Here is a 23,891-nt window from a genome sequence, read left to right on the forward strand (position 1 = left end):
AGCATTTCAAAGATCTTAGTCCAGGAACTGCAGCACAGCTGAAGGGATCTATTGGACAACATACCTCAACAGGCCAGATATGGTTTGCCATCAAAAGGCCAAAATGCATTAAACAGGTGGTCAGAATGTTATACCTGACCAGTGCATGTATCTCTCTCAAATTCAAAGCTCTGCAGTCAAGTTGGTTTGCAAGACTGTGTTCATTATGCTGGAGTAATGAACACGGAATAATGTGTTCATTACACATTATGTGTAATGAACACAAGCTTTTTTCTGAAGCTTGAAAAAAATGCTTATGAAAAAATGCTTATGAATATAACAATGATATAATTATCTTAAATTTGAACAGATCACATTTTTCATAAGAAAACATTCTTTCATGACTGAAAATGTGATTTTAATTGATCTTGAAAGTATACAGGTCATCAGAAAATCCATAAAAAACATCCAAATATGGATTTCAATTTTCATAAAGAAACTTTAAAAAAGAACTTTAAAAAATACAAATAGAGTAGAACACTATACTATTTGTAATTTAACTTGATGGAGTCGATAAATTCTGTTAGCAACTGCTATTGCCCTTTATCTCCATGCATTTTAATAAATTTGTACATCACCCTATTTTTTCTCAGTTATTGTATCATGTTGTCGTGATAATTATAATTATAAAGAAGACAGAATTTATCATACCACTCACTCATAATTTGTATTTTATCTCCTCGAGCTCTGAAATCATTTAAGTCTTGGTCTTTAAGAAAATGTGGATTCTGAATTGTACATTTGTAGAAAACATTCTTTATCTGATTTTAAGAGTTAAACAAGATGCATCTTGTGCACTGAAATCAAATTCTGACAAAGTGAAAGTGCTAACTGTTGTCTCATAGCATTCACAGTTGCAACATTTTCTGCCTTCCCATTAGCTCCTTCCTAACCCGACATCAGAATGTGTTTCCCCAGGTTTACATCGGGGCCATCGTGCCCAGCGGAGCTGCAGAGAAGGACGGACGCCTCAGAGCAGGAGATGAGCTCATTGGCATCGACGGAGTGATGGTCAAAGGTCGGTCTCACAAGCAAGTTTTGGACCTGATGACCAATGCAGCCCGTAACGGTCAAGTCATGCTGACTGTTCGTCGGAAGGTCATCTACAGAGGTTAGTATAAAGACACAAATTTATTTGAGAGGTCATATCAAAAATTACATCAATATCATCATGATTTGGCTTGTACCTTGACTGTCTTTCTTATTCAACATTCCCTGCAGTACAAAATCTTGTAAAATAGAACCAAAAACATTCTAAAACATTTTTTGCATAAAATACAAACGCGTTAAAATCTGTTTTATTTCAAATCAGAAGCAACAGATGAAGACATTCAGGAAATGACTCCTGTGCTGGTGAACGGTTCTCCAAAGCTACCTCGCCTGCCAATGCCTAGCGCTCTGGACCACGAGTCTTTCGATATCACACTTCACCGCAAAGAGAACGAGGGCTTTGGCTTTGTTATCCTCACATCAAAGAGCAAACCCCCATATGGTGGTGAGGATCAAACTTAGTTTTTTTTTAGGGAAATCTATTAAAATCTGAAACCTGGATGTTTACATAAATACGTTTTATAAATGTAGAACTTGTAAGTATCAATGTGAATCAAAAATATCGTTATATACTAGGTAAATCTTATGTTGCTACCTGAGTTGAATCTGAATGTCTCATTACTTTTCATATCCGTCATTTCAGTTATCCCTCACAAAATTGGACGTATCATTGAAGGCAGTCCAACTGACCGCTGCGGCCTGCTCCACGTTGGGGATCGTATCTCAGCAGTCAATGGCCGCTCCATCATTGAGCTCTCTCACAATGACATTGTTCAGCTTATCAAGGAGGCTGGCACTGTCGTCACTCTCACTGTGGTTCCTGAAGACGGTGAATATCTTTTTAAGCACAGAAAAGAAAAAAGAAAAATCTTAATAAAAATCCCTGCCTTTTGTTATCACAATGTTAAAGTTGGTTCCTTAATATTAAAATTTGGAAGTGAGAAATTAGTTATTGCAGGTTTATGTGTTAATTAAGGTAATCAAGCTTTGACCTAATCGGAATATTTAAATACATTAACATCGTATTCTAAGGTTATTTCAAACTCCATGTAAAACAAATGACCTGGAGTCTATGTCATCTTGGAATAATAAACAGGTGAAAAGGATGTAGCGAAATAAAATCAAATGTTGTAACTAAGATTGTACTTTTGTATTTAAATGCTCAATTTAAATCTGATGTCAGCAACGTGGCTTTAAAAAGATAATGTTAACACTCTGTTGCATCACCTCAAGCAACACTGTGGAAGTGTTGTGGAACTGAAAATAGTTTTAATGGTTGTTCTTGGCTGATGTGATTTTTTTTTATGACCTTAGGTGGAGATTTGTTTTTTATTGACATCTTTATTTAATAAGGAGCTGAATATTTCCAGCAGATCAAAGAAATCTACGGCATGCAGTTATTCAGGATGTCTACGATATCGATGCTGTTGTAATACCTTTGGAATTTTATTTGTGTTGTTGAAACATGGATGGGTTTTTGAAAGAAAGATCTTGTTTAGATGTGAGAAGTTATTTTAAAACATTAAGAATAATGGTGCCTTTACAGATGTCCAACATAGGCAGGTGATGGACACTGAATGGAAGCTCGTTATGCAGCGCTTTGCTAATCTCGCCCTACACTCAAAAGGCTTTTTCATTAGAAGCTTCATTCAACCATTGACACACAACCTTTTACACTGATTTGCAGAATAGGAGCGAAGTGAGTGGCTAGCATTTTGCCCAAGGACCTTTCAGTATCTGGTGCAGAAGGCTGCAGTAATACTGACTACAGATCAGTCATTCATAGCATCATTCCACCAAAGCTGCTGATAAATTTAATTTTGACTCTAATTTTCAAGTTCTTAATTTCATTTTAAATTTAAGACCGTTTTTAACTTTGTCACATGACATTTTTTTACACAATTCAATCTAGCTGCTCAAATATATTACCCTGGAATAATTTCAACTTGCATGCAGCTTTTATAGACTTAGTTTGCTTTTTTCTAACTGGCAACATGTAGTTTTTAGTCTTTGGTTGATATGGATATAAATTACATTTCTGCAACTAAAGTAATTAATTTTCATGCTGGAAATGACTTTTTTAGATTTTCTAATTATTAGGCACTAATCAGTATGATACAAATTTATTTCAGAATATAAGGGCCCTCCATCGGGAGCAAGTTCAGCTAAACAGAGTCCAGCTCTGCAACACAGGCCCATTGGACAAAGGTCAGCTCTTCATGATGAACGGTAAGATACAGAAGGAAAGATAATTTTAAAAAAAAACTCACAAAATATCCTATTGCAGCAAAAGTTGTTATTCATTGTTCATGCAAAGAGGACTGTCCAGTTATGAATAGTAATAAAACAGAAAAGAACTTTACTTTTGTTCAATAAAAATATATACATTTGAGATTTTATAATTTTACTGAAGTACTGTTACAATAATCTGTGAGACATTAATCTGAACAAAACCCAACTACAAAATAAGGCACAAAATCTAAGCACACTTCTAGTAAGCTTATACATTTATAACAGAACGAATAAAAAAATCACTATACCCATTACAATTGTTCCTCCCAGAAAGAATCTAGCAGTACATTCAGTTTCATAATTTACATAATCGCTGTTTGAGTTGGACTCCTGATGCATTCCATTTGAAGTAAGTAATGATAAATAACAATGTTTCTTACTTAGTTATAACCTGGACATGGAGGACAAAAGGGATGGAGTCAACTGGTCTGACCATAAAACTCTTCCACCTGGTGAGCAGGGAACGCTGTGTGTGACAGGACCCAACCAGGTAATTATCAATATCTTGAGTGCATTGAAACTACACAAATTGCACAAAGGTGTGTAATGAATGCATGCAAGATGTTTGGACTGCATTTTTATGTTATATTTAAGTGCATTCTGAGAGTTTTCTTCTTTATTGGAGGGTTGTCTGACTGTGGAGCTGGAGAGAGGCCCCAGAGGCTTTGGTTTTAGTTTGCGCGGGGGCACAGAGTACAATATGGGCCTGTATATCCTGAGGCTTGCAGAAGATGGACCAGCTCAGCTGGACGGAAGAATACATGTAAGTGCTCTAGGAATCTTAGTCTTCACATTAAATATGAGCAAGTTTTACTGGTTTCAACATGAAATTATAGTTCACATGGATTCCTAATCTGATTAGAACAATCATCTTCTCAAGGGTGAAATATGATTACATATCACAACACAGAGCTGTGAGAGAAAAACTGCATAAATCCATTTTTGGTGAATAAATTAAACCTTACGAAAAGAAAGGTCATAATGAAAAAGGGATGCAGCTAACTAAATTTATTTCCAGAATGGTGGCACTATATATTTTCTCTCATAATTTAATTGACAATTATGAAAGAATTTATTACATTATCAAAATTTGAATGAGACTCTAAAATGAGCAAGAAAACCAAGAGCCTTTTTGTGTGAAGCAATCTTACAGCCTGCCAGATTGTGATCCTTGGTCATGACTTTGCCTTTCAAAGGATGGTGAAGAATGTCAGCGTTGATTAAAGCCAAGCAGCCTGACATGTTTACAGGCTTTATCCAGAGTTATTTTGTCATCTTCACTAAAAGAAAGTGCCTATAGGGTGTTATAAAGCTGGATCTGCGTGCAGCATAAAATTTAGATCCGCTGATAATGAGACTGTGTGTGCACAAACACTCTGCAGAGTATGTTAGCTGTTCATTGGTGTGTTTCTGCATTGCTGACAGGTTGGAGATGAGATAGTGGAGATTAATGGGGAGCCGGCTCGTGGCATTTCCCATACACGGGCAATTGATCTGATTCAAGCTGGAGGAAACAAAGTGGTGCTGCTGCTGCGACCTGGCGCAGGCCTGGCCCAGGATGGAAGTGAGTAATATATTCAGTTTTCCTTTTGGACAGGCTTTGTGCCTTGAAAAACTCTATTGTGCAATTTAATAGCATGTTGGGTGAAAAAAGCATTAGTAGAGAAAGGGGAACTTAAGTATTTATTCTCTCGGTTGAATTGTATTAATAAATGACAATGTTTTTAAAAATGTGCAAAGTTTTGCAGGAAAACTCGTTTAATTCATTGGATTCTTATAAAAATGTCAGTGAACATTAAAGCACTAGTTCCAAATGCCATCATTCAAGCCAGCATAAATGTTTAATGTTCCATCTTCTTCTAAATTGTCGCCATAGGCTTAAATTACAGCTTTGCAATTTTCACCTTGCCAGCACGGAGTTATTTAGGGAAAGCTTTCTGTAATCTCTCCCTGTGCAGTTTGCAAACATCCCAGAGCAGTTGTGCATTGAGAGTCTGCTTGGTTTAGACTCTTTAGTCGAGCTTATTTCAAACAAGCCCAGTGGGATGAGATCTGGTGACAGAGGTATCCATAACATGGCTGAGTGAATAAATCTTCTTTGTTCTGCTCAAACAGGTGCATCACAATAAATTAGAATTTAATCAAAAATGTTCTTTATCTGAACAATTTACATGCATTGCAGAGTCTAAAAGAAAAGCAAAATTTATTTTCATCTAAAAAGAGGAGTTTGGATCACTGGGCAACAGTCCAGTTTTTTCCTGTCAGCGCAGATAAAATATTATTCCTTTTAATATATATATGTATATGATTTTCACTTTTTGAACTGAGCTGCTAAAGTAAATTTATTTAGCAATGATATTTTCATAGATTGATATTTACCTGTATTTTATATTCAAGCTTCAAGGTTACTTCATTGTCTTTCCAAATAACAAAGTTAGGCCCTGCCATATGAGCTTGTGATGATCAAGGCACTTGTGTTGGATTTATATTAGAGACAGTTCAATTTTTCAAACTTTGCCAACAGCAAAACTCCCAGGAACATTTCTGATTCTCTCCTGGACCTTAAACTGGAAGATACACAAAGACGAATGAGGATTTATCTGCTTAACAGTCATATAAACAGTTTTTTGTCATTTTTTTAACCCTCTTTCTATGAGGATTCACTTCCTGTCCTCCATCCAGATAGTCTTTGCCTTTATTTTTAAACAAACTGTAAAGTTAAATTGAAATGTAAGTGTTTCTTCACAGATAACAGATAACAATCTCAGTGATAAAAGGGAATGCATTTGCCATCGCATTGTCAGGAAAATATTAATATCACAAAAGACTGTTTAGAATGCAACATGTATTGGCTGGTATATTTGAGGTGTCAGTGTTATGATTTTACACTTTGCATACCGATGGTATTTTCAGTCTGTTGGACAGAATCTCGCTGCACTAGAGGCTTTACGCCCTGAGATATCTGGGCTTTAGATACAAGATAAAGGTCACAGAGAGTGTATGAAGCATTCTAATGACACAAATATTACTGGATATGAACTGGACCTGGTAATTCGGTAAACTGAATAGAAATTACAATGTGATGGTTTTCCTCTGTGTCATTTAATTAAATATAGTAGGACGTGATTGGAAAAACAAGTAGATTAATCACAACTGATAATTGTTATATATCAAAGAGTATCAAAATTGCTTGAAGACTTAATATCTTGTAGCGTCACACAACTTATCATTTGAGATGCAATTAAGTGTGTGTCATGCCAGCTAAAAACACAGATGATTCACAGATGAACTACTTAAACAGGTTCTAGTAAGAAACAGTGATTTAGCCCTCCGTGACACTGCAGGTGCACCTCCATGTTAGAATGGCAATAAAAATATTTGTATTTATTTTAGCAGTTCAATTGCATTATACATGATAAACAGAGTCTTATATACTAAGTGTATTCTTCTATTTTATTTTAAATATTATGGCTTACAGCTAATAGCTCACACACTACTAACTTTGTTTATGAGTCTTCAATACCTGCTGCAAAGTTGGTCAGTCACAAAAGGTTGAAACTAGAGAAGCTGGTTATTCACAGAGAACTTAATACAAGCACATTAATAGAAAAAAGAAAAAAGTGTTGTAAAAAATGCAAAGGCAACCAGAGTAGCCTAATTCTTCAGAGGATGTTGAATAAAACTCAATTTAAGAGTTCGTTTAGAGATTCAGGGTCACAAAAAATTTACTCCTGGACAAATGAACTTCTTTATGATCAAATTCTAATTTACTGAGAAGCACCTGTAATTTATTTTTTAAAAGACTTGTACAAAAGCGGTTGATTAAATATTTATTGTTGCTAACTGGTTACAAGTGAAAGAATCTTACTGGTTTGTAGCTAATATTTAATAAATCTTTTTTGTTGTTTTTATTTGTTAAACAAATTTGTTAAACAAATGTCTAATCATCTTCTGGGTCTTTCATTGCCCCTCATGCAGGTAACACAGCCTCTACTACGTGCTATTACACTGAGCACCAACACTAACACCATCACTGCTTACGCTGGTCTCTTGTCTTTAACCTTGGTAATTCTTTTTTTACTCACATTTTCCTACTTCTACTAACCGGAGTGACTGAAGTTATCTGTGTTACATACTCAAAATGGAATTCTTGTATGCCACATGGAGGTATTCTTATGCTGACATGTAATAAAGAAAAACATGTGTCTCTCTTTCAGATCGATGTTATCAAAAATCCATGTCACCCACAAGTTATTCTGAGGAGGTGTTTCTTTCTGACACATCACCTCAGTCCTCTCCATATCCCACTGGGGCTTCCGCTTTTTTTTCTTCAACTTTATCAGGCAAACTGAAACATCCGCGCAGCGGGAGCACTAAATCCCTGCAAGGCCATGAGCCCCGTCACAGCAGGGGTTTGGGCTCGTTGGAAGAGAGTGATGAGTGGGCAGAAAAGAAGATCAACAGGCTCTCTCCCCTTCTTAATGATCAATCGAAGTTCTCCAAGAGAACCAGGTCCATAACAGACTCCAGAGAGTTAAGCAGCCCAAAGAAAACAGGGGAGACATTTCCTAAAGCCAAAGAGCAACATCAGAGTCCCAAAATGACTGTGAGCCAGTCAGAGGAGGCAGCGCCAAGCAGGAGCAAAATGCCTCAGATGAGTAATACAAAAATAAAAACTGTTAACCACGAGATGGCTCGACTTAGGCCTCAATCGGTATCAAACCTGCAGCAGATGGAAAATCAACAAGGGCATCACAGGAGAATAAAGGATTCTTTCAGTAGAGAGAACTTAGGTTATGAAAATAAAAATGATGAGAAGGGAACTCCTAAGATCAGAAGATACACACTAGGAAATGATAAAAGAACAAGGCCTGGCCTTGAGAAGGAAAGCTTTAAAAGAAGTGAGGGAGAGTTTCTTCGTCACAGGACACAGTCTGTTACAGTGAGGGAGAGCCAAACAAGTAGAAGCAAAGACTCCGAGCGCAGAGAAGTTAACGGCAACCCTGCAGAAAACAAGACTAGCAGCAAAGACACTGGTAACAAAAGAGACTCGTTGTCATTTTTTAAAGATATTTGGAGCAGAAAGGACTCTAAAACTTCACCACAGGAGACAAAAGGAAGAGATGGTAAATCATCTAACTTCAAAGAACGCCGTAATAAAGAGGACTTAGTGGCCTCTACAGACAGCATTCCAGGGACCACCCAGACTCAAAAGGGAACTGTTGGCCCTGGGCCTTGGAAAGTACCAAGTTCTGCCAAAATCCTCACCAAAGCAGAAGTCCTCCGTGACCCTCAGTGACAGAACATGAAATTACCCTGACACACAAACTGCTACTAAATCTTTACAATTTCATCATATTAGTGGGTTCTTTGTCAGAGATCTTCCATGAAACAGAGATGTGCAACATGCTGACCTGTTGTCATTATCCTTAGATTGTGGTCAGATGTATATTTTGGGAGTAGTATGATATCACGTGACATGTAGCACTTCCCTCTGCCTTGTTCGCTGCTTCAGCATCTTCAGTGTAGGACTTCAGCACATGCGGCACGCTTGGGGCCTTGTCAGAAAAAGACAACTTAAAATGTGAAAATGTGCCAATCCTGCCAAACTCCTGTGGAATAATAACGACCATTCCCACAACAATGCAATGACCCATATGCAAAGAAAGGAGCAAGGCCCTGCCTTTGATTTGTAGTGAACACCCAATGTGGCTATTGTAGGATTTAATTTTGCCTCATTGGTGGACATTTAGACCTTTATTTATTATTTTTTTTTTTTTTTTTTTTCTTACAGGCTTGTTTAAGTGCATGCTGTTAGTCCCTAAATTTATTTTACTGCACGTTTTCTACACATCACCCAGGATGAACCGCTTCCTTGTTTATAATTCTCATTCTTAACACTGAAATACTGATGTAAAAGTGTTTACTTTAATGGTTACTTCTGACTGTTCTGAGGGTTTCATCATGGCACTCTTTCAGCATCATTAAAAAAGACCAGAAACTTGTGGTTTGATATCTTGTTTACCATGTTGTATAATAACAGAGCGTGTAATTTATTGAGATGACAGATGTGTGTGTGTGTGTGTGTATATATATATATATATATATATATATATATATATATATATATATATATATATATATATATATATATATATATATATATATAAAATATGCCAAACCATTCCATGTTTTGATATAGACTAAAATGTCCCCAGTTACTAAAGTTATCAGATCTTTCATCTGATTCCAATTGTGCTTCATTGGTAGGAATTATCATAGACTTTTCATAGTACTTCATGAAATGTATAGAAATTCAAACTGCTGTACCAAATGTTTGCAATCTCTCAAAATGTGTCTCATTGTGAAATATGTTATATTATAGATACATACATATATATATATATATATATTCATATTTGAATGTGTCATAATTTACAAATGATATCTATTAAATTCCATTGCACTGCATCTGCCCCTGTAGCATAACAGAGAGACCTGTATGTAACTAATGATGTTCACTGAGTACCAATTCATTTTGTATAATGCATTGGTAATATTATTTATTTTACAATGACATTTCATGTTTTCTAAAGGGTTCAAGGTAATTTATGTAAAGCTTTACCAGATTTGAGTCATGTTCCTAGTTGTTTTATGTTTAACTGAGAAACTGACTACTCTATTTCGTCCATCTATACTGTTTTGTGGTCGTGTATTAGACTAGCCTGAAGGATGACAGAGGCCAGAGTGATGTAGTGTTTTACTGAGACACTGTCCATGCTGCTGATGTAATGCTTTTGTGTAGGCAAGCCATCAACATACATTATGGAGTTGGAAAGCACGTAGTTATGAGAAAACAGAAAATGATAAATTTGTAATTAAAACAGTGAAATCTGAGAAATTGAAATATACAATTTAAGACACACTCAGATGAGCTCAGGGAACACAGTATTGTAGCAAATATGTGATAAGATTAATATAAATGAAAGCCAAGTGGAGGGTAAACTTTGATTGTATCAAGTTGTTTTCAGTTTACAAGTCTGCTTACTCTATGAGTTTTGTGCAATAGTTTGATTGGTATGTTTGAGTAAATCCAGTTCTGGATACCAGGTACAGCTTGTCCACTCTGGTCCTAAGAAGGATAACAGCTCTACTCGATCTCCCCTGCACTGTTTGACTTCCAGACGCTTTTGTTCTGACCATTTTCTATGTCATCTCTGCATCATACTGTGGCCTTGCATTGCTTCATTAGAAAAAAGAACTCCTTGTGGTACCTTCTACATTCTGTAGGACCAGTAGATGTAAATGTTTGTACATTGTACAGCACCTTTATAAACAAACCTGCTGAGTGCTCTTTTGGGGAGAAGAAATATATTAAAATTGCTCTATTATTTTTTTATGTAAAAAAATTTAAAAGAGAAAATATTTAAAATGGATTGAAAAAGGGTAGGCTATGACCTTGACATAGAATTCTGTTCATGCACTAAAAATAAAACTTTACTGAAAGTATGATTTTCTGTGTCCTTGTTCTGAATCTTTTAGATTTTCAACGTCTGGTAGATGACTGTCACGGAATTAAGTCAAATTGCTTTAATTTATTAATTCATCTAGGTCAGTCATGAAAGACTGACCTAGAATAATGCAATAATAATGGATACGTGGTTAAGACAAAGTAACTCAAAAGCAGATCTGAAGATACTGGTGGAAAGAAAACATCAGCAATACTTATGTGATAGGAGGAATTTATGTCTACAGGAATATATTTTTTTCGGTTTTTCAGGGTGAATTGCAGAACTTTTATTTCTATAAAGATAGCATGCCATGTTATATTTTTGTTGAAAGTTGTGTTTAACTTTGAAGAAAAACAGTACACCATGAATTAGTTTTCCAAAACAGCATTTATAGAAAAAACAAGACTTTTATTTTGAAATCTTTCTACCTCAGCCCGTTTGCCTCTAGTAACTAAGTGTACAGTACTGACTTGACCAATAAAGTGAATTAAGTGGAGGGAGAATCGTTTACACCATGAGGAGAGTCTCCACACACCATCTCCATGTCTAAAGTTGGACTGAGGCAGATACTGCTTTATCAGTTATGAAGGTTTTCCTGGACGCCGGCAAACAGAGAAAACTCCTCATCCTGTACCTATTTATCTGGAATATTGCAGGTCAGTAGTACGGTGCCGGGGAAGCCGGATGCAAATAGAATTGATATTGCTGTGCTAGCCTTTGTTATAAAAGCAGATTACGTTCATGATGTTAAGGTCACTTTGACAAATAAGAGTACCTTAATTTCAAAATAATTTGGATTTTTAATGACTATAATCCAAACTGACGTTTCGGCTTTTACATTTACTGAAATATTTTATTGTTGACGTTTTATTTTTGTTTATTTTTCTTTTCTTTTAAATGTCAACATTGCTAACTTTGAAAATACATCTAACGGTAAACATATTAGAAATATATGAATTTTGTTTGGGGGAAACATTTAGAAGGCAAAACAGGTTTACGTTGATACAGTAGGAGGATACCAAGTAGCATTAAACGGTTCACCCAACGTTCCCTGAATGTTGTCATGACGACGTTCGCGGAACGTCAATATGACACGCCATTAAACAGCCGTCAGACGTTGCCTGCCGACGTTTAGCGAGCGTTGGTTAGCTGGTCGCAATTAACTGGCATCGTTCGCTAAACCTCAAATAATCTGTAATGACTAAAAAGTCAAAAGTAATGATAAAAAAGAAAGAACGCGTATGTAAGAGGAGATATCAGTAAAAAAAAAAAGAGGTGGGCCACTCCAGGCCTCGAGGGCCGGTCTCCTGCAACTTTTAGATGTGTCTCTACTTCATCTCACCTGAGTCAAATGATGAGGTCATTAGCAGGACTCTGGAGAACCTGACTGCACATAGGAGGTGATTCAACTGTTGGATTCAAGCGTGTTGGACCAGGGAAACAGCCAAGAGTTGCAGGAGTCCCTTGAGGACCAGGATTGCCCACCCCATGTGTAGAGCAACAATTCTAATTCAAAGGGATTTGGAAATTTAAAAAAAAGATGAAATATATCAAGAAAAACTTCAGCATTTTAAAACATGTAGTTGGTAAAAAACAAACAAACAAACAAACCTTTTCAACTTTGTTCCAGAAACCCGACATAATCCGGAAATTCAGGTAGGCAACTTCTTTTAGGTTATGTTGCACGAATATCACAGTTTAATCCTCTGTTGGCTCTCTCTCTGTCTATATATATATATATATATATATATATATATATATATATATATATATATATATATATATTAGATATATTTATTTATTTATTTTTCGGCATGAGCATGCCAGATGCCACGGCTGGACAACGGGAAAGTTATGGTGGTGTTCCGTCAGCCTGTCAATTCTCGAAAGCACACACAAAAACTAGTTTTATAAAAGTACCCTCAGGGTCAATGAGACCCCTCCGGACCGTGCACAGTGTAAAAAGCCTACAGGTTCCAATGGACCGTCTCTTACAACTACAGGAGGTTTCAGTTCTCCTTCAAGAAATGTCTAAATAAATGAAATGCACATCATGCATGAAAGGAAGTGAGAAAATCGGACATGTAACCGTTCTTTGAATTGAGAGGATATGGCTTTGCCAAGTGAGGAGCCTAAATGCGGTATAGAAGATTAGTAAAAGCATTTCAAAGCATTTTATGAACGTACCACAGACATTCATGAAATTTTCAAAGATGAAAATTTTTCTCTCTCTTTTTTCCCTCTTTCAAAAATGAAAATTTAATAAAAAATTATCTATAAATATATTAAAGATATACAAACTGATTACATGAAATCCAAACAAAAAATGTCCGTAGGGAGGCAATGTTCAGAGTGAATATTTAGGCAACTTTAGTGAACGTCAAAGGTTTATTTTCGGATTTTCACACTTCTGAAACAAAGTTTGACTTCAGATGACAATCATTGATTGTCCTCTGAATATTTGCTTGCTAGCTGGAATGTTTAAAAACATTTCTTATTATTCAAAACACTGAAGCTACAGTATATGAAGGATAGACTGTTTAGTACTTGTAAGACCCTATTAAATATTTTTAGCTGGCCTTTTGGTCTGCTGTGTTTTATCTAAATTAAATCCTTATTTACAAGGATCTTGCAAGATTATGCATTAGAGTATTTGATTATGTAATGTACAATGACAAGTTACAAGATGTCAATATTTGTTTTTCCTTGTTAGTTCACTTTTGCGTGTGCAAACATAAAATTCAACTAATTTATTCGTTCAACATATTTTATAGAATCACTTTAAAATAACCAATTACCACAATAACAGTTTAGCTTTTATGTGTGTGTTTGTGTGTGATTTTTCTTAATTTTTGTTTATTAATTAATTTTTGCTCCTAGCTGATTGTCCCGTGCCTAAAGATGGAGAGTACACAGTTATCACAAATGAGTCCCGAGAAATAAATAAATTCTCTGATGGTACTGTGATCACATATGAGTGCATAGTTGGATATGAAAAAGCAAGTGGCACTGGGACATCGAGCTGCGCCAATGGGAAGTGGACCAAGCCAGATATCATCTGCAGTAGTGAGTCCTGTCTAACTTGCATTTTACATTTGACTTTCAAAATGCTCTACATGGTCATCTTGGCTCTATGTAATACTACACTGATGTCTACTGTTCATTTTGATTACATTGTTTTCCTTTATATCAAAGAGAAAGACTGTGGTCCCCTTGAAAAAAAACCACACATGTCAATTGACACCAGTGAGGGTACTCTGTTTGGTGCAAAAGTAAAATTAAGCTGTGAAAAAGGGTATGTATGATTCCAAATATTTAAATTCCATTATTATCTGCTTAAATGTCATTGTTTTAGCTCAGAAAATCAAGTATATACCTTGACTTGCAGTAAATCAGTTCAATTGGGGGCTGAGTTTGCAACGTTTGTTACATTTTAGCTGGTGTGGTTCACTTACGTATTACACTGTTTTACCTACCTACCTACCGACCTACATACACCCCTACACCTATATCCCCAGTGGCATAGGGAAGGATGCTGGTCTGTGTCAAACAATTCAAAGTAATTGAAAAACCTGTTCACATCCTCACTTGTGATGGCATTGTACCAGCAACTACTTAAGAAAAAAATCTATGTCCCCTGGAGGGCTCCATATTGTGTGACTTCTTCACAGCAAATTTGGAAGTGTTCACTCAACTCCTACAGAGTTGAATTCAACATTTTGAAAGTGTCTATATTGGTCCACTCCGGGTGGTGTAGAAATTACACTTTTCAGAGTGTTACTTGTGATATAGTTGAATCAACACTCAGTACTTGAAATTAAACACATCAGTGTTGACTAGTGTATTTTGTCAAAAGTTAACACTATGAACATGTTAATCTAATACAGAACAGTGTAAAGTATATATTAACATAGAAATCTGAGTTTTAAAATACTATTGGCAAAGTGTGCTGTGGTGGCGCAGGTGTTAAGCACAACCCTGATATGGAGGCTCTCGTTTTCAATGCGGCTGTCGTGGGTTTTGCTTCCCGGTCTCCCCTTCTCTCATTGCCCATTTTTTGTCAATTTACTACCAACTAAAAGCCACTAGAACAATTAAAACCTTTTTCCCCACAGAAACTACTGGCCATCAATAATCCCAAAATTCATTTTAAAAGACATTAGATGCCACTTGAAGCTACAAAAACACCAGCACCAGTTGCAGTATATCATCTACTTTTATTTCAAAACAACAGCACTGACAGCAATATACAACAAAGGTCATACATCCATGGTACTTTGCACTGAAGGTGAAGTGTGCTTTGAAAGTTCATTGGTAGCGGCCATGGAGGGTCTCGTGATCACTGATGGTAAAGTGTCTTTGGTGCTGCTCTTGTTTACGCCAATATGAAGGAGGAAGACTTCCAACCTGGAAGGAAAAACAGGAAATATAGCAGAAACATTAGCATAATAAATAAATATTTTTAAAAAGAAGGGTGGACAAAACTAATCAGACTCACCTCTGTGTGTGTCACCGTCATATTCATTCAAATTACTCTGCCCACCTGGTTTACAAGATAAAGCATAAAAAGGTCAGAAATAGTTACTAAAGAAATTAGTCAGCTTATAGAATTTTTTTTGGACTGCATTAAAAGTTGTGCCAAGTTGTCTGAAGAAATGTGTTGGAAGTCATCACAACAGGCTTCAGTCACCAACATGACACACTAACAAAGAAAAAATATTTTGGCAGTTTTTAGATATGCCACAGGTACAAAATACCAGAGTCAAATGGCTTTATTGTCTCCTCATTGTGTAGATATGTTTTCCAGAGTCCTGCTAATCACCTAATTATTCTATTCAGGTGTGGCGCAGCAGCGGCACATCTAAATGTTGCAGGACAGTGGTCTTCCAGGACTGGAGTTTGACACCTGTGGCTTAGATCAAACCAACGGTCCAGCACAGTCACTGTCTCGTTTTGCAGTCTACAGCCAAATAATGTTAACTCAAATGGCCTCAAACATGATCATTTTAACATGGAACTTACCTTGTTATAATAAGCTCCAGACAAGACGTCATACTGCTGGGCCCAATAATAAAGCTCATGATAATTTAACTTTACAACATAGACATGCCCCCAACAGTGGAGCTAACAAGTTTCATCACCAGAGAGAGCGACTATGTCATTTTGAAGTCCATCTGACATGAAGTACAACAAACCAAGAGAAGAACAGAAACATCAGGCTACTGGTCACTAATGATGAAACAACACAAATTCAAAACATGTTAACGTAGTCCGTAGAAATGCTCTTGTTTGCCATTTGTTGCCAAGTGGCTGATGTTGGTGACAAGCTTTACCCAGAATGCACCTGGAGACAATAAAGACGATTCATTTGTAGTATTGTGTGTCATAAAATTAAATATAAGAGTGAAAATAAAGCCAGTCATGTAGCACAACATTTTAATCAATATTTTATACCCACTATGTCACTAAAATCAGTAAGTCTGGTAAGGTTTTTAGCAACCATGAGTCAACAATGGGGTACCCTACTATATAACCTACTGGGGTATCATAAGCAGTTTTAAACTTTCTTTTGTCAGATGTGATAAAAAAATTGTATCCCTGAAGGCATTTTCTTACTCCCATCTGGACACCCTGCTGGTCCAGGCCAGGGGCCTGCTGCATCCCCCACCTAATTTGTAGCTCCTTCCCGGAAGTGATGTCACAAATATGTTACAACTGTTACCAGTTAACAGACTGAGATACTGTTGGTGTTAATTTAGAAATCAACACTGGACAGGATTGCTTTTGATTTAAATCTTTGGAACTCTTTAGGGAAACTAACACTCATGTTGTTGAATTAACACTGTATTTTTAGCATACAACACTTACACTGGAAATCTAACACTTTTGAATTTGCTGTGTTCACAACATATAAACACAATGCTTTAAGATTTTTCTTAAGTTTTTAGCAAAAGACCATGAGCCATTGCATTAGAGACTCTTGCATTTGTTTTGGCTGTATCCACTAATTGCGTTCTGCAACAGGGTTTTCTATCTGCTTTTGGAACGATCTATGGTCCGCTTTCATCTGCATACGAACCACACCAGAGTTCACTTTAACCCCTTAACCCGCACCAGAATGCTCGAGTACCGTTTTTCCCATTGTATTTTCCAGGGCTCAGATTTAAGGGTTTAAACTCTGCCAGTATCCATGATAATGCTTTTATTGGGCAGCCTACAGACCCCCTAACCCCCTTTTTATTGACACCGCATTCAACCAATAATGTTATGACTTTTTCCGAGCCAATAATATCCAGAGAGCGACTTGAGCTTGTATTCTTTCTGGAATATTTCTAACTGGTCAACTTGGAAACTAAATCTAAACCCACTGATGAGTAGTAAACACATGTCCTGTCATAAGGATATAAAGTATTTTGGGGTTTATTTTGACATGAATCCACCAGCTGCATGCGTAACCATGTGTAATGTGTGCGTCTTTGTGGCAGGGGTGCTCCCAGAAATCTTGGGCCCCCTGACAAAAAATTTGATTGGGCCCCCTGCGCAGCTGCTGTTACAATTTTTTGAGTCTATTTGACCCATAAAAAGTGTCACAATTTTAAACTTTTACTGATAAAAACAATCTTTGAAAATACAATGTGATTAATTTTGTATTTGACAGGACCCCGATTTTTTTTATTTTATGTCTATGAACAAAATAAATAATTAAATTGTGGAAGGCCCCCTGCTGGTCAGGGCCAATAGAATCGTCATCCCTTTCCACCCCTTTACCGCGCCCCTGCTTTGTGCTATTTTGATCAGTCTTGAAATCCACAAGCAAATACATTTTTCTACAGATTTATTGTATTTCCCAGTCCATACATTCAACACTCAATGTGCATTTGCAAGAAATAAAAATGAAAAATCTGGGTGAAGCTAAATTTGTCAATTTTCTTCGTGTTATCTACAAACTACTTACAGTTAGAGTATTTTTGACTGCAAAAATAGAAAATGTAGCTTATCAGCTTCATAAAGAGACCAAGTTTTTGCATGTACTCCAAATTGTTCAAGAACAGCAGCTGATTTAATCAGGGTGTACCTTCTCAGCCGTTTTTGGTGATTTAGGGAGTTAGGGTTACGAGGTTAATCATACTGAGACCTATATTTTTAGAAATCAATATTAGTTTTAGAATCGATATTAATTAATAATTTATGTAAGTCTATTAACAGTATTGTTACAATAAGAAAATTGTTAAAAATCTCTTTTTCATGTGGCATTAATGTTTGTATTATTTTATTTAAGAAAATTGCAATTCATATATCAGTAATCAGTGATCGATGCCACATTCACCAGTAGGAGGCATTTTTGCTCTCCTGCCATTCCATTAAACTACTGCATGAGAGAAGTAAATCAATCAATCAATCAATCAAATTTTATTTGTATAGCACATTTCAGCAGCAAGGCATTTCAAAGTACTTTACATACTTAAAATAAAAACAGCATGTGATAGTAAAGAGAAATATATTTTGAAAAGGAGAGAGAGAATAATAAAATAAATTAATAAATAGAAAAACATGAAAGACATCAAAAACCCACACTCTAATCCTAATTTAGCCATAATCAAATCTTTGGCTAAATTATCCCCTATTTTCAGTTAGGCCGAGCCCAACTAACGCCAGACTCCAATCTTACTTCAATTTTTCTTCAAAAAACTTCATTCAGTTTATTAATTTACTTTCATTTTATTCACTCACAATTTAATAAATTCTATGATGAGCTTACAACATACTGTTTTACCAGATAATGCAGATCATAGATCAACACAGATCATAACTGCAAAATTATAGTGAGTGAATCAGGTCTGCAAAGAAGCTATTTACAGCTTATTGAGGCAGCCTGTGGACTTAAAATTCCATGCATTTGTATTATGCAAGTATTTAAAAAGAAAGAAAAACACAACTTTTCTTTTCTCTCTTGCTCTCGATGAAGGCGGACGCTTTTTTCCTCTGCTCCCTCCCTGCCCATGCCTGCCCTGCTTGCTCTGTTTTTGTCCTGTGTTTTTCTATATTTTCGGAGCCTTTCTTTGCACATCATCCAAATCTACAAATTATTGATCTGGTCAACTGGTCTCTCAATGCAATTGATCAAATTTTCGACGAGAAGTCTGGACACAGGAGAGCCCTCTTGTCCTGTGAGGACAAACCCGGCGGGATTGGAATCCAGAAATACTTAACAGGAACAGTCATTGCTTAGTTTATATTACTTTTAACCCAAAAAAGGATTTAGAACAAACTTACAATTGTGGTGTACTCACTTTAACCCAGAAAAGAAATTAGATCTGTTACTCTTTAGCTTATTTTATCAGAAACTGTAGAGTACTCACTATTTAGAAATGGAATTAGATACTTAGCAACCCTGAACAGGAGCACTTAGTTTACACACTTTAGATCAACATTTGATTAGTTTTCTTTCCTCTTTGTTTGTTATTTTGTTTGTATTTCCTTTTAACTCATGCAAAGCACTTTGAATTGCCTTGTTGCTGAAAATGTGATATATAAGTAAAATTACCTTACCTTGCAATGAAATGCATATCATTCATTCCTCATTATATCATCTCTGTACAGATAGTTCCTCAGAACAGTCAAATACAAGTTCAAGTGATCACAAATATCAAATATAAAGCAATTTAATCTTTATCTGGTTTTTAAAACAATTGTCAAAATGCAGATATATTTTCAAATCTACCTATTTTATTTATTTATTTTTTTGTATTTTGCCACGCTTAATGCAACTCAACAAAGGTGTGCTAGTTAACGAATTCAACATAAAAACAGGCGAATATTACACAAGCCTAGTTTATGCACTTTACCTGAAGCTAACATTAGCTTGCACAATATGCGTGAAGCACAAGATATATGACAGTCGTCATAAGTTGTGTAAGATTTCTTCTTTGAAAAAAGTGTGGACACTTTAGTAGCTGTTAAACAGTGTAATTTTGTGGATATTACTTACCAATCACATTTTGTGTCTCGTCTCTGAAGTGAGGCAGCAAGCCCTGCAGCTCGGAGCACAGTTCTGAGGTGGAAGGTGTCAGAGTCTTCCGCTTTAGTCAGCACTAATCAATAGGGATCCATCTTACATCGTTCATCTTTAGGCCCAGCCCAGGGTGTTCATGTTTCCAGCAATCAAAACTCTCTTGAGTTCAACCAAAAAAAGCGAGCATCAAAACCAAAAAAAGAGTGATTTTAATAAAAAATAAATAGCTTTTTAAACAAAACTTTTTTTTGTTTTAAAAAATCATTACAATTCCAAAAGCTTTTACCACAATTTTAGTTTTTAAATTGAGATTAGATTTTGCTTGATTAAATAATTGTGAAGCAAATTTACCACATGTCTCCCTTATTTTCAGGGGTGAAACATAGGTCCCATGGATGGCTGTGCATATATACTCTAAAATTTTACTTTAGAATGAAACAAAACTTTGTCTTTTATATTAAAGGATTATATAACCAGTGTTATTTTGGGAAAACACCTACACCCTACTTAAAAGGGTGCAGGGGATTGTTTGGACCCTGTCTCCAAAGTATGACTCAGTGTGAAAGAGTAAAGAGCAAATATAGAATAAGTAGCAAATTTTAATTATTAAATCTTACAAAAAAGCTAAACATCTTTTTTGGTTCATCAGATTCTATCATTCTTTATGACTTATTTTGTCTTTATGCAGTTACTGGATCTCTGGATCTAGCTACATAGATTGCTTAGACAGAGGGTGGACTGGAAAGGGAGACTGCGTCCGTAAGTGTTTGAATTCTCTTTTTTTCAACACAGTTGGCCAAAGCATTGTGTACCTCAAACAGAAATTCTTTTTTTAATTTTCTCAGTTGTTACTTGTCCCATCCCGACAAAACTGGAAAATGGTGAACATGCCTTGTAAAATTATGAAATACCATATAACATTATTTTAAATGTCACTCATCAAAGCCCTGCCTGATTACTGCCAAGACCTGTAAAATCAAGAAATCAGTAAAAAAAAGAAAAAAACTGCCTGACAACATGAAGTAGGCTAAAAAGACTTAGGTGAAACAATTTAAACCTGAAACAACAATGTTCTCTTTCTAATTTTTGCAGTTGTTACTTGTCCCATCCCGAGGAAAGTGGAAAATGGTCAACATTCTTGGAAGAGTGACAATAAACCAAAATATAAACAAACGATACGTTTCTCATGTAACACAGGATACAGATTGATTGGGCATGAAACCATTCAGTGTACTGCAACTACCGAATATGATAAAGGGCCACCACAATGCATTGGTAAGTAATTGTGCTTTATTTCAGGCTTCACAGAAGATTGGTTACAATATATGAACAATTTGCAAACATTTGTGAATAACTTAAACCATCTTACAACCACTTGTAAAATAGCACATTGACCAGTCTATTTTAAAGAAACAATCTTACTTTTATTCATGCATTGAAATTGTAAACGAGGAGAAATTAGAATCTTATATTGCAATATTTTTTAAAAATGTGCCATAATAATAAAAATATACTGGGATTTGTTGTATATAAATTACAACAATAAATCCCTATTGCAAATCAGTGTATAAACAATCCCAGCAAAATCCCAGCATTGTTTATTGTATAAAAGAGTTATCAACTATTGCTAACTATTATTAACTATTATTATCAACTGTAAGAGGATAAATTAGAATCCTTCATTACATACAATAATGTGTTACAATAATGAAACAATGGTGTAATTTGTGTTTGTGTTGTATAAAAGACACCACTGTAAGCCTTTCTAAGTTTGTTTAGTTGCAGCCTTCAAAAATGGTTAAATCGTGGCAGCACAGAATAAAGTTTATTTCCTTGAAATCCTTAGTTTGGCTTGTAATAGCTCCTGGATTTCCTGTTGTTGCTTTTTTTTTTTTACAAGCATTAAAGGTGTGTCACATGACCATCTCTGTTGGCTTTTTCCTGTTGCATGCAATTGTATAACTAATATGAAATCTTAATTTAGTTTGTCTTTAAGCTGAAGAAAGTGTACATAATTTACAGCAGAATTTGCTGTAGGATCACCATATAAACCTAGTACAATAACCTGGCTTTCATGTATAAGCGCTAAAGGATGAGACCATTCTTTGCTATTTGCCCTTTTATGCCTGTGCTTATCCACTGTGGGTTCTTTACTATCTGAATCATCCATTCACCCCTAAACCACTTCAGAGTACCTTACCTAAAATGTACTTAACACTAAACTGCTAATCACTTGTCAAAATGTGTCCTGCCAACATATCATCTAAGTGAAGTATAGCAGTTCACTGATCCACACAACCAGGATCTACAGCATTGACATTGAGATGTCATTCGGACTAGAGAAGTGTGGTCGGATTGTAACAAAGAGAGGGAAGGTTGTCCACCTAGAAGGGGTCTCGCTCCCAGAAGGAACAATAGCAGACATTGAGGACAGTTACAAGTACCTGGGAATACCACAAGCAAATGGCAACCTCAATGAGGTCACAAAGAAAGGAGCCACAGCCAAATACCTCCAACGAATAAGGCAAGTCCTGAGAAGCCAGCTCAATGGCAAGAACAAGATCCGTGCAATAAACAGCTATGCCTTACCAGTAATCAGATACCCTGTCGGAAGTATTAGCTGGCCAATGGAAGAGATAAAGGCCACAGATGTTAAGACTCGGAAGCTACTAACCATGCATGGAGGGTTTCACCCCAAATCCAGCACCCTGAGACTATACACGGGCCGTAAGGAAGGAGGCAGAGGACTAGTGAGTGTGAGAGCCACTGTCCAGGATGAAACATCCAAGATACATAAATACATCAAGAACAAAGCCTCAACAGACATTGTGCTCAGCGAAGGTCTCAGGCAATGGGGAACAGAGGACGTGGTGCTGGAGGTACCATCATGGGAGGACAAGCCCCTACATGGGATGTACCACGACAAATAACTGAAGTGGCTAATTTCAGGAAATCCTACCAATTGTTGGAAAAGCTGGACTCAAAGACAGCACAGAGGCTCTCATCCTGGCTGCACAGGAATAGACCCTAAACACCAGAGCAATAGAGGCTCAGATCTACCACACCAGACAAGACCCAAGGTGTAGGTTGTGCAAGGAGGCCCCTGAGACAGTCCAGCACATAACAGCAGGGTGCAAGATGCTGGCAGGGAAAGCGTACATGGAACGACATAGCCAAGTGGCAGGCATAGTGTACAGAAACATCTGTGCAGAATATGGACTGGAAGCCCCGAGATCAAAGTGGGGAACACCCCCAAAAGTGGTGGAGAATGACCGAGCTAAGATCCTGTGGACTTCCAGATCCAGACAGACAAGATGGTAATGGCGAACCAAGCGGACATTGTGGTGGTGGATAAAGAACAGAGGGAAGCCGTTGTGGTCGATATAGCAATACCAAGTGACTACAACATCAGGAAAAAGGAGCATGAGAAACTGGAGAAATACGAGTGCCTCAGAGAGGAACTGGAAAAGACCTGGAAGGTGAAGACCAAAGTAGTGCCTGCGGTCATCGGGGCCCTTGGGGCAGTCACCCCCAAGCTGGAGCAGTGGCGTAAACAGTTCCCAGGAACAACATCAGACATCTCAGTCCAGAAATGTGCAGTTCTAGGAACAGCCAAGATACTGCGCAGAACCCTCAAGTTCCCAGGCCTCTGGTAGAGGACCCGAGCTCAGAGGATAAAAGAGACCACCCGCAGAGGGTGAGAAGGGATTTTTTATTTATATATATATATATATATATATATATATATATATATATATATATATATATATATATATATATATATATCCCTGGTTCTTCAAACATTACTCCACTGAGAGGGGTCGTAGATATGCTGGTACAGACCAACCTGCTCTACATCAGCAGAGTACGATTTGAGTGAAATATGGTGTGTGTAGAGTGATCCCCACAAAAATTTGAAGGTAAACAACATGGAGCCACAACAATGCTAAAGGCAAATGCGTATTGGACACCCAATTCAAATCATC

At 36.6% G+C, this 23,891-nt stretch overlaps 2 protein-coding genes across 7 annotated transcripts in view; both read left to right on the forward strand.

Moving 5' to 3' along the window:
* The window catches only part of magi3b (membrane associated guanylate kinase, WW and PDZ domain containing 3b), a 153,563-nt gene extending 142,670 nt beyond the window's left edge, over window positions 1–10,893 (forward strand). For 2 of the 3 annotated variants that reach the window (XM_081606903.1, XM_081606904.1), the window contains exons 14-21: window positions 943–1,150; window positions 1,352–1,534; window positions 1,733–1,918; window positions 3,222–3,318; window positions 3,766–3,871; window positions 4,007–4,144; window positions 4,807–4,945; window positions 7,599–10,893. In XM_081606903.1, the coding sequence (XP_081463029.1) occupies window positions 943–1,150; window positions 1,352–1,534; window positions 1,733–1,918; window positions 3,222–3,318; window positions 3,766–3,871; window positions 4,007–4,144; window positions 4,807–4,945; window positions 7,599–8,680 (2,139 nt within the window). In that variant the 3' untranslated portion in view covers window positions 8,681–10,893. Of the gene's footprint in view, window positions 1–942; window positions 1,151–1,351; window positions 1,535–1,732; window positions 1,919–3,221; window positions 3,319–3,765; window positions 3,872–4,006; window positions 4,145–4,806; window positions 4,946–7,359; window positions 7,447–7,598 lie in introns of all 3 variants that reach the window. The other variant, XM_081606905.1, reaches the window with a different exon arrangement.
* A 433-nt stretch (window positions 10,894–11,326) lies between these two features.
* LOC103464738 (complement factor H-like) overlaps window positions 11,327–23,891 on the forward strand; it is a 28,454-nt gene continuing 15,889 nt past the window's right edge. For 2 of the 4 annotated variants that reach the window (XR_014087515.1, XM_081606906.1), the window contains exons 1-5: window positions 11,329–11,548; window positions 13,773–13,958; window positions 14,088–14,187; window positions 20,594–20,664; window positions 20,998–21,180. Coding sequence is in view for 3 of the 4 variants with exons in the window: in XM_081606906.1 (XP_081463032.1) it covers window positions 11,476–11,548; window positions 13,773–13,958; window positions 14,088–14,187; window positions 20,594–20,664; window positions 20,998–21,180 (613 nt within the window). In the remaining variant the exon portion in view is untranslated. Of the gene's footprint in view, window positions 11,549–13,772; window positions 13,959–14,087; window positions 14,188–20,593; window positions 20,665–20,997; window positions 21,181–23,891 lie in introns of all 4 variants that reach the window. The other 2 variants (XM_081606908.1, XM_081606907.1) reach the window with 2 other exon arrangements.

The sequence above is a fragment of the Poecilia reticulata genome, chromosome 5 (assembly GCF_904066995.2).
Source record: "Poecilia reticulata chromosome 5, P_reticulata-male-v2, whole genome shotgun sequence".
NCBI lineage: Eukaryota > Metazoa > Chordata > Actinopteri > Cyprinodontiformes > Poeciliidae > Poecilia > Poecilia reticulata.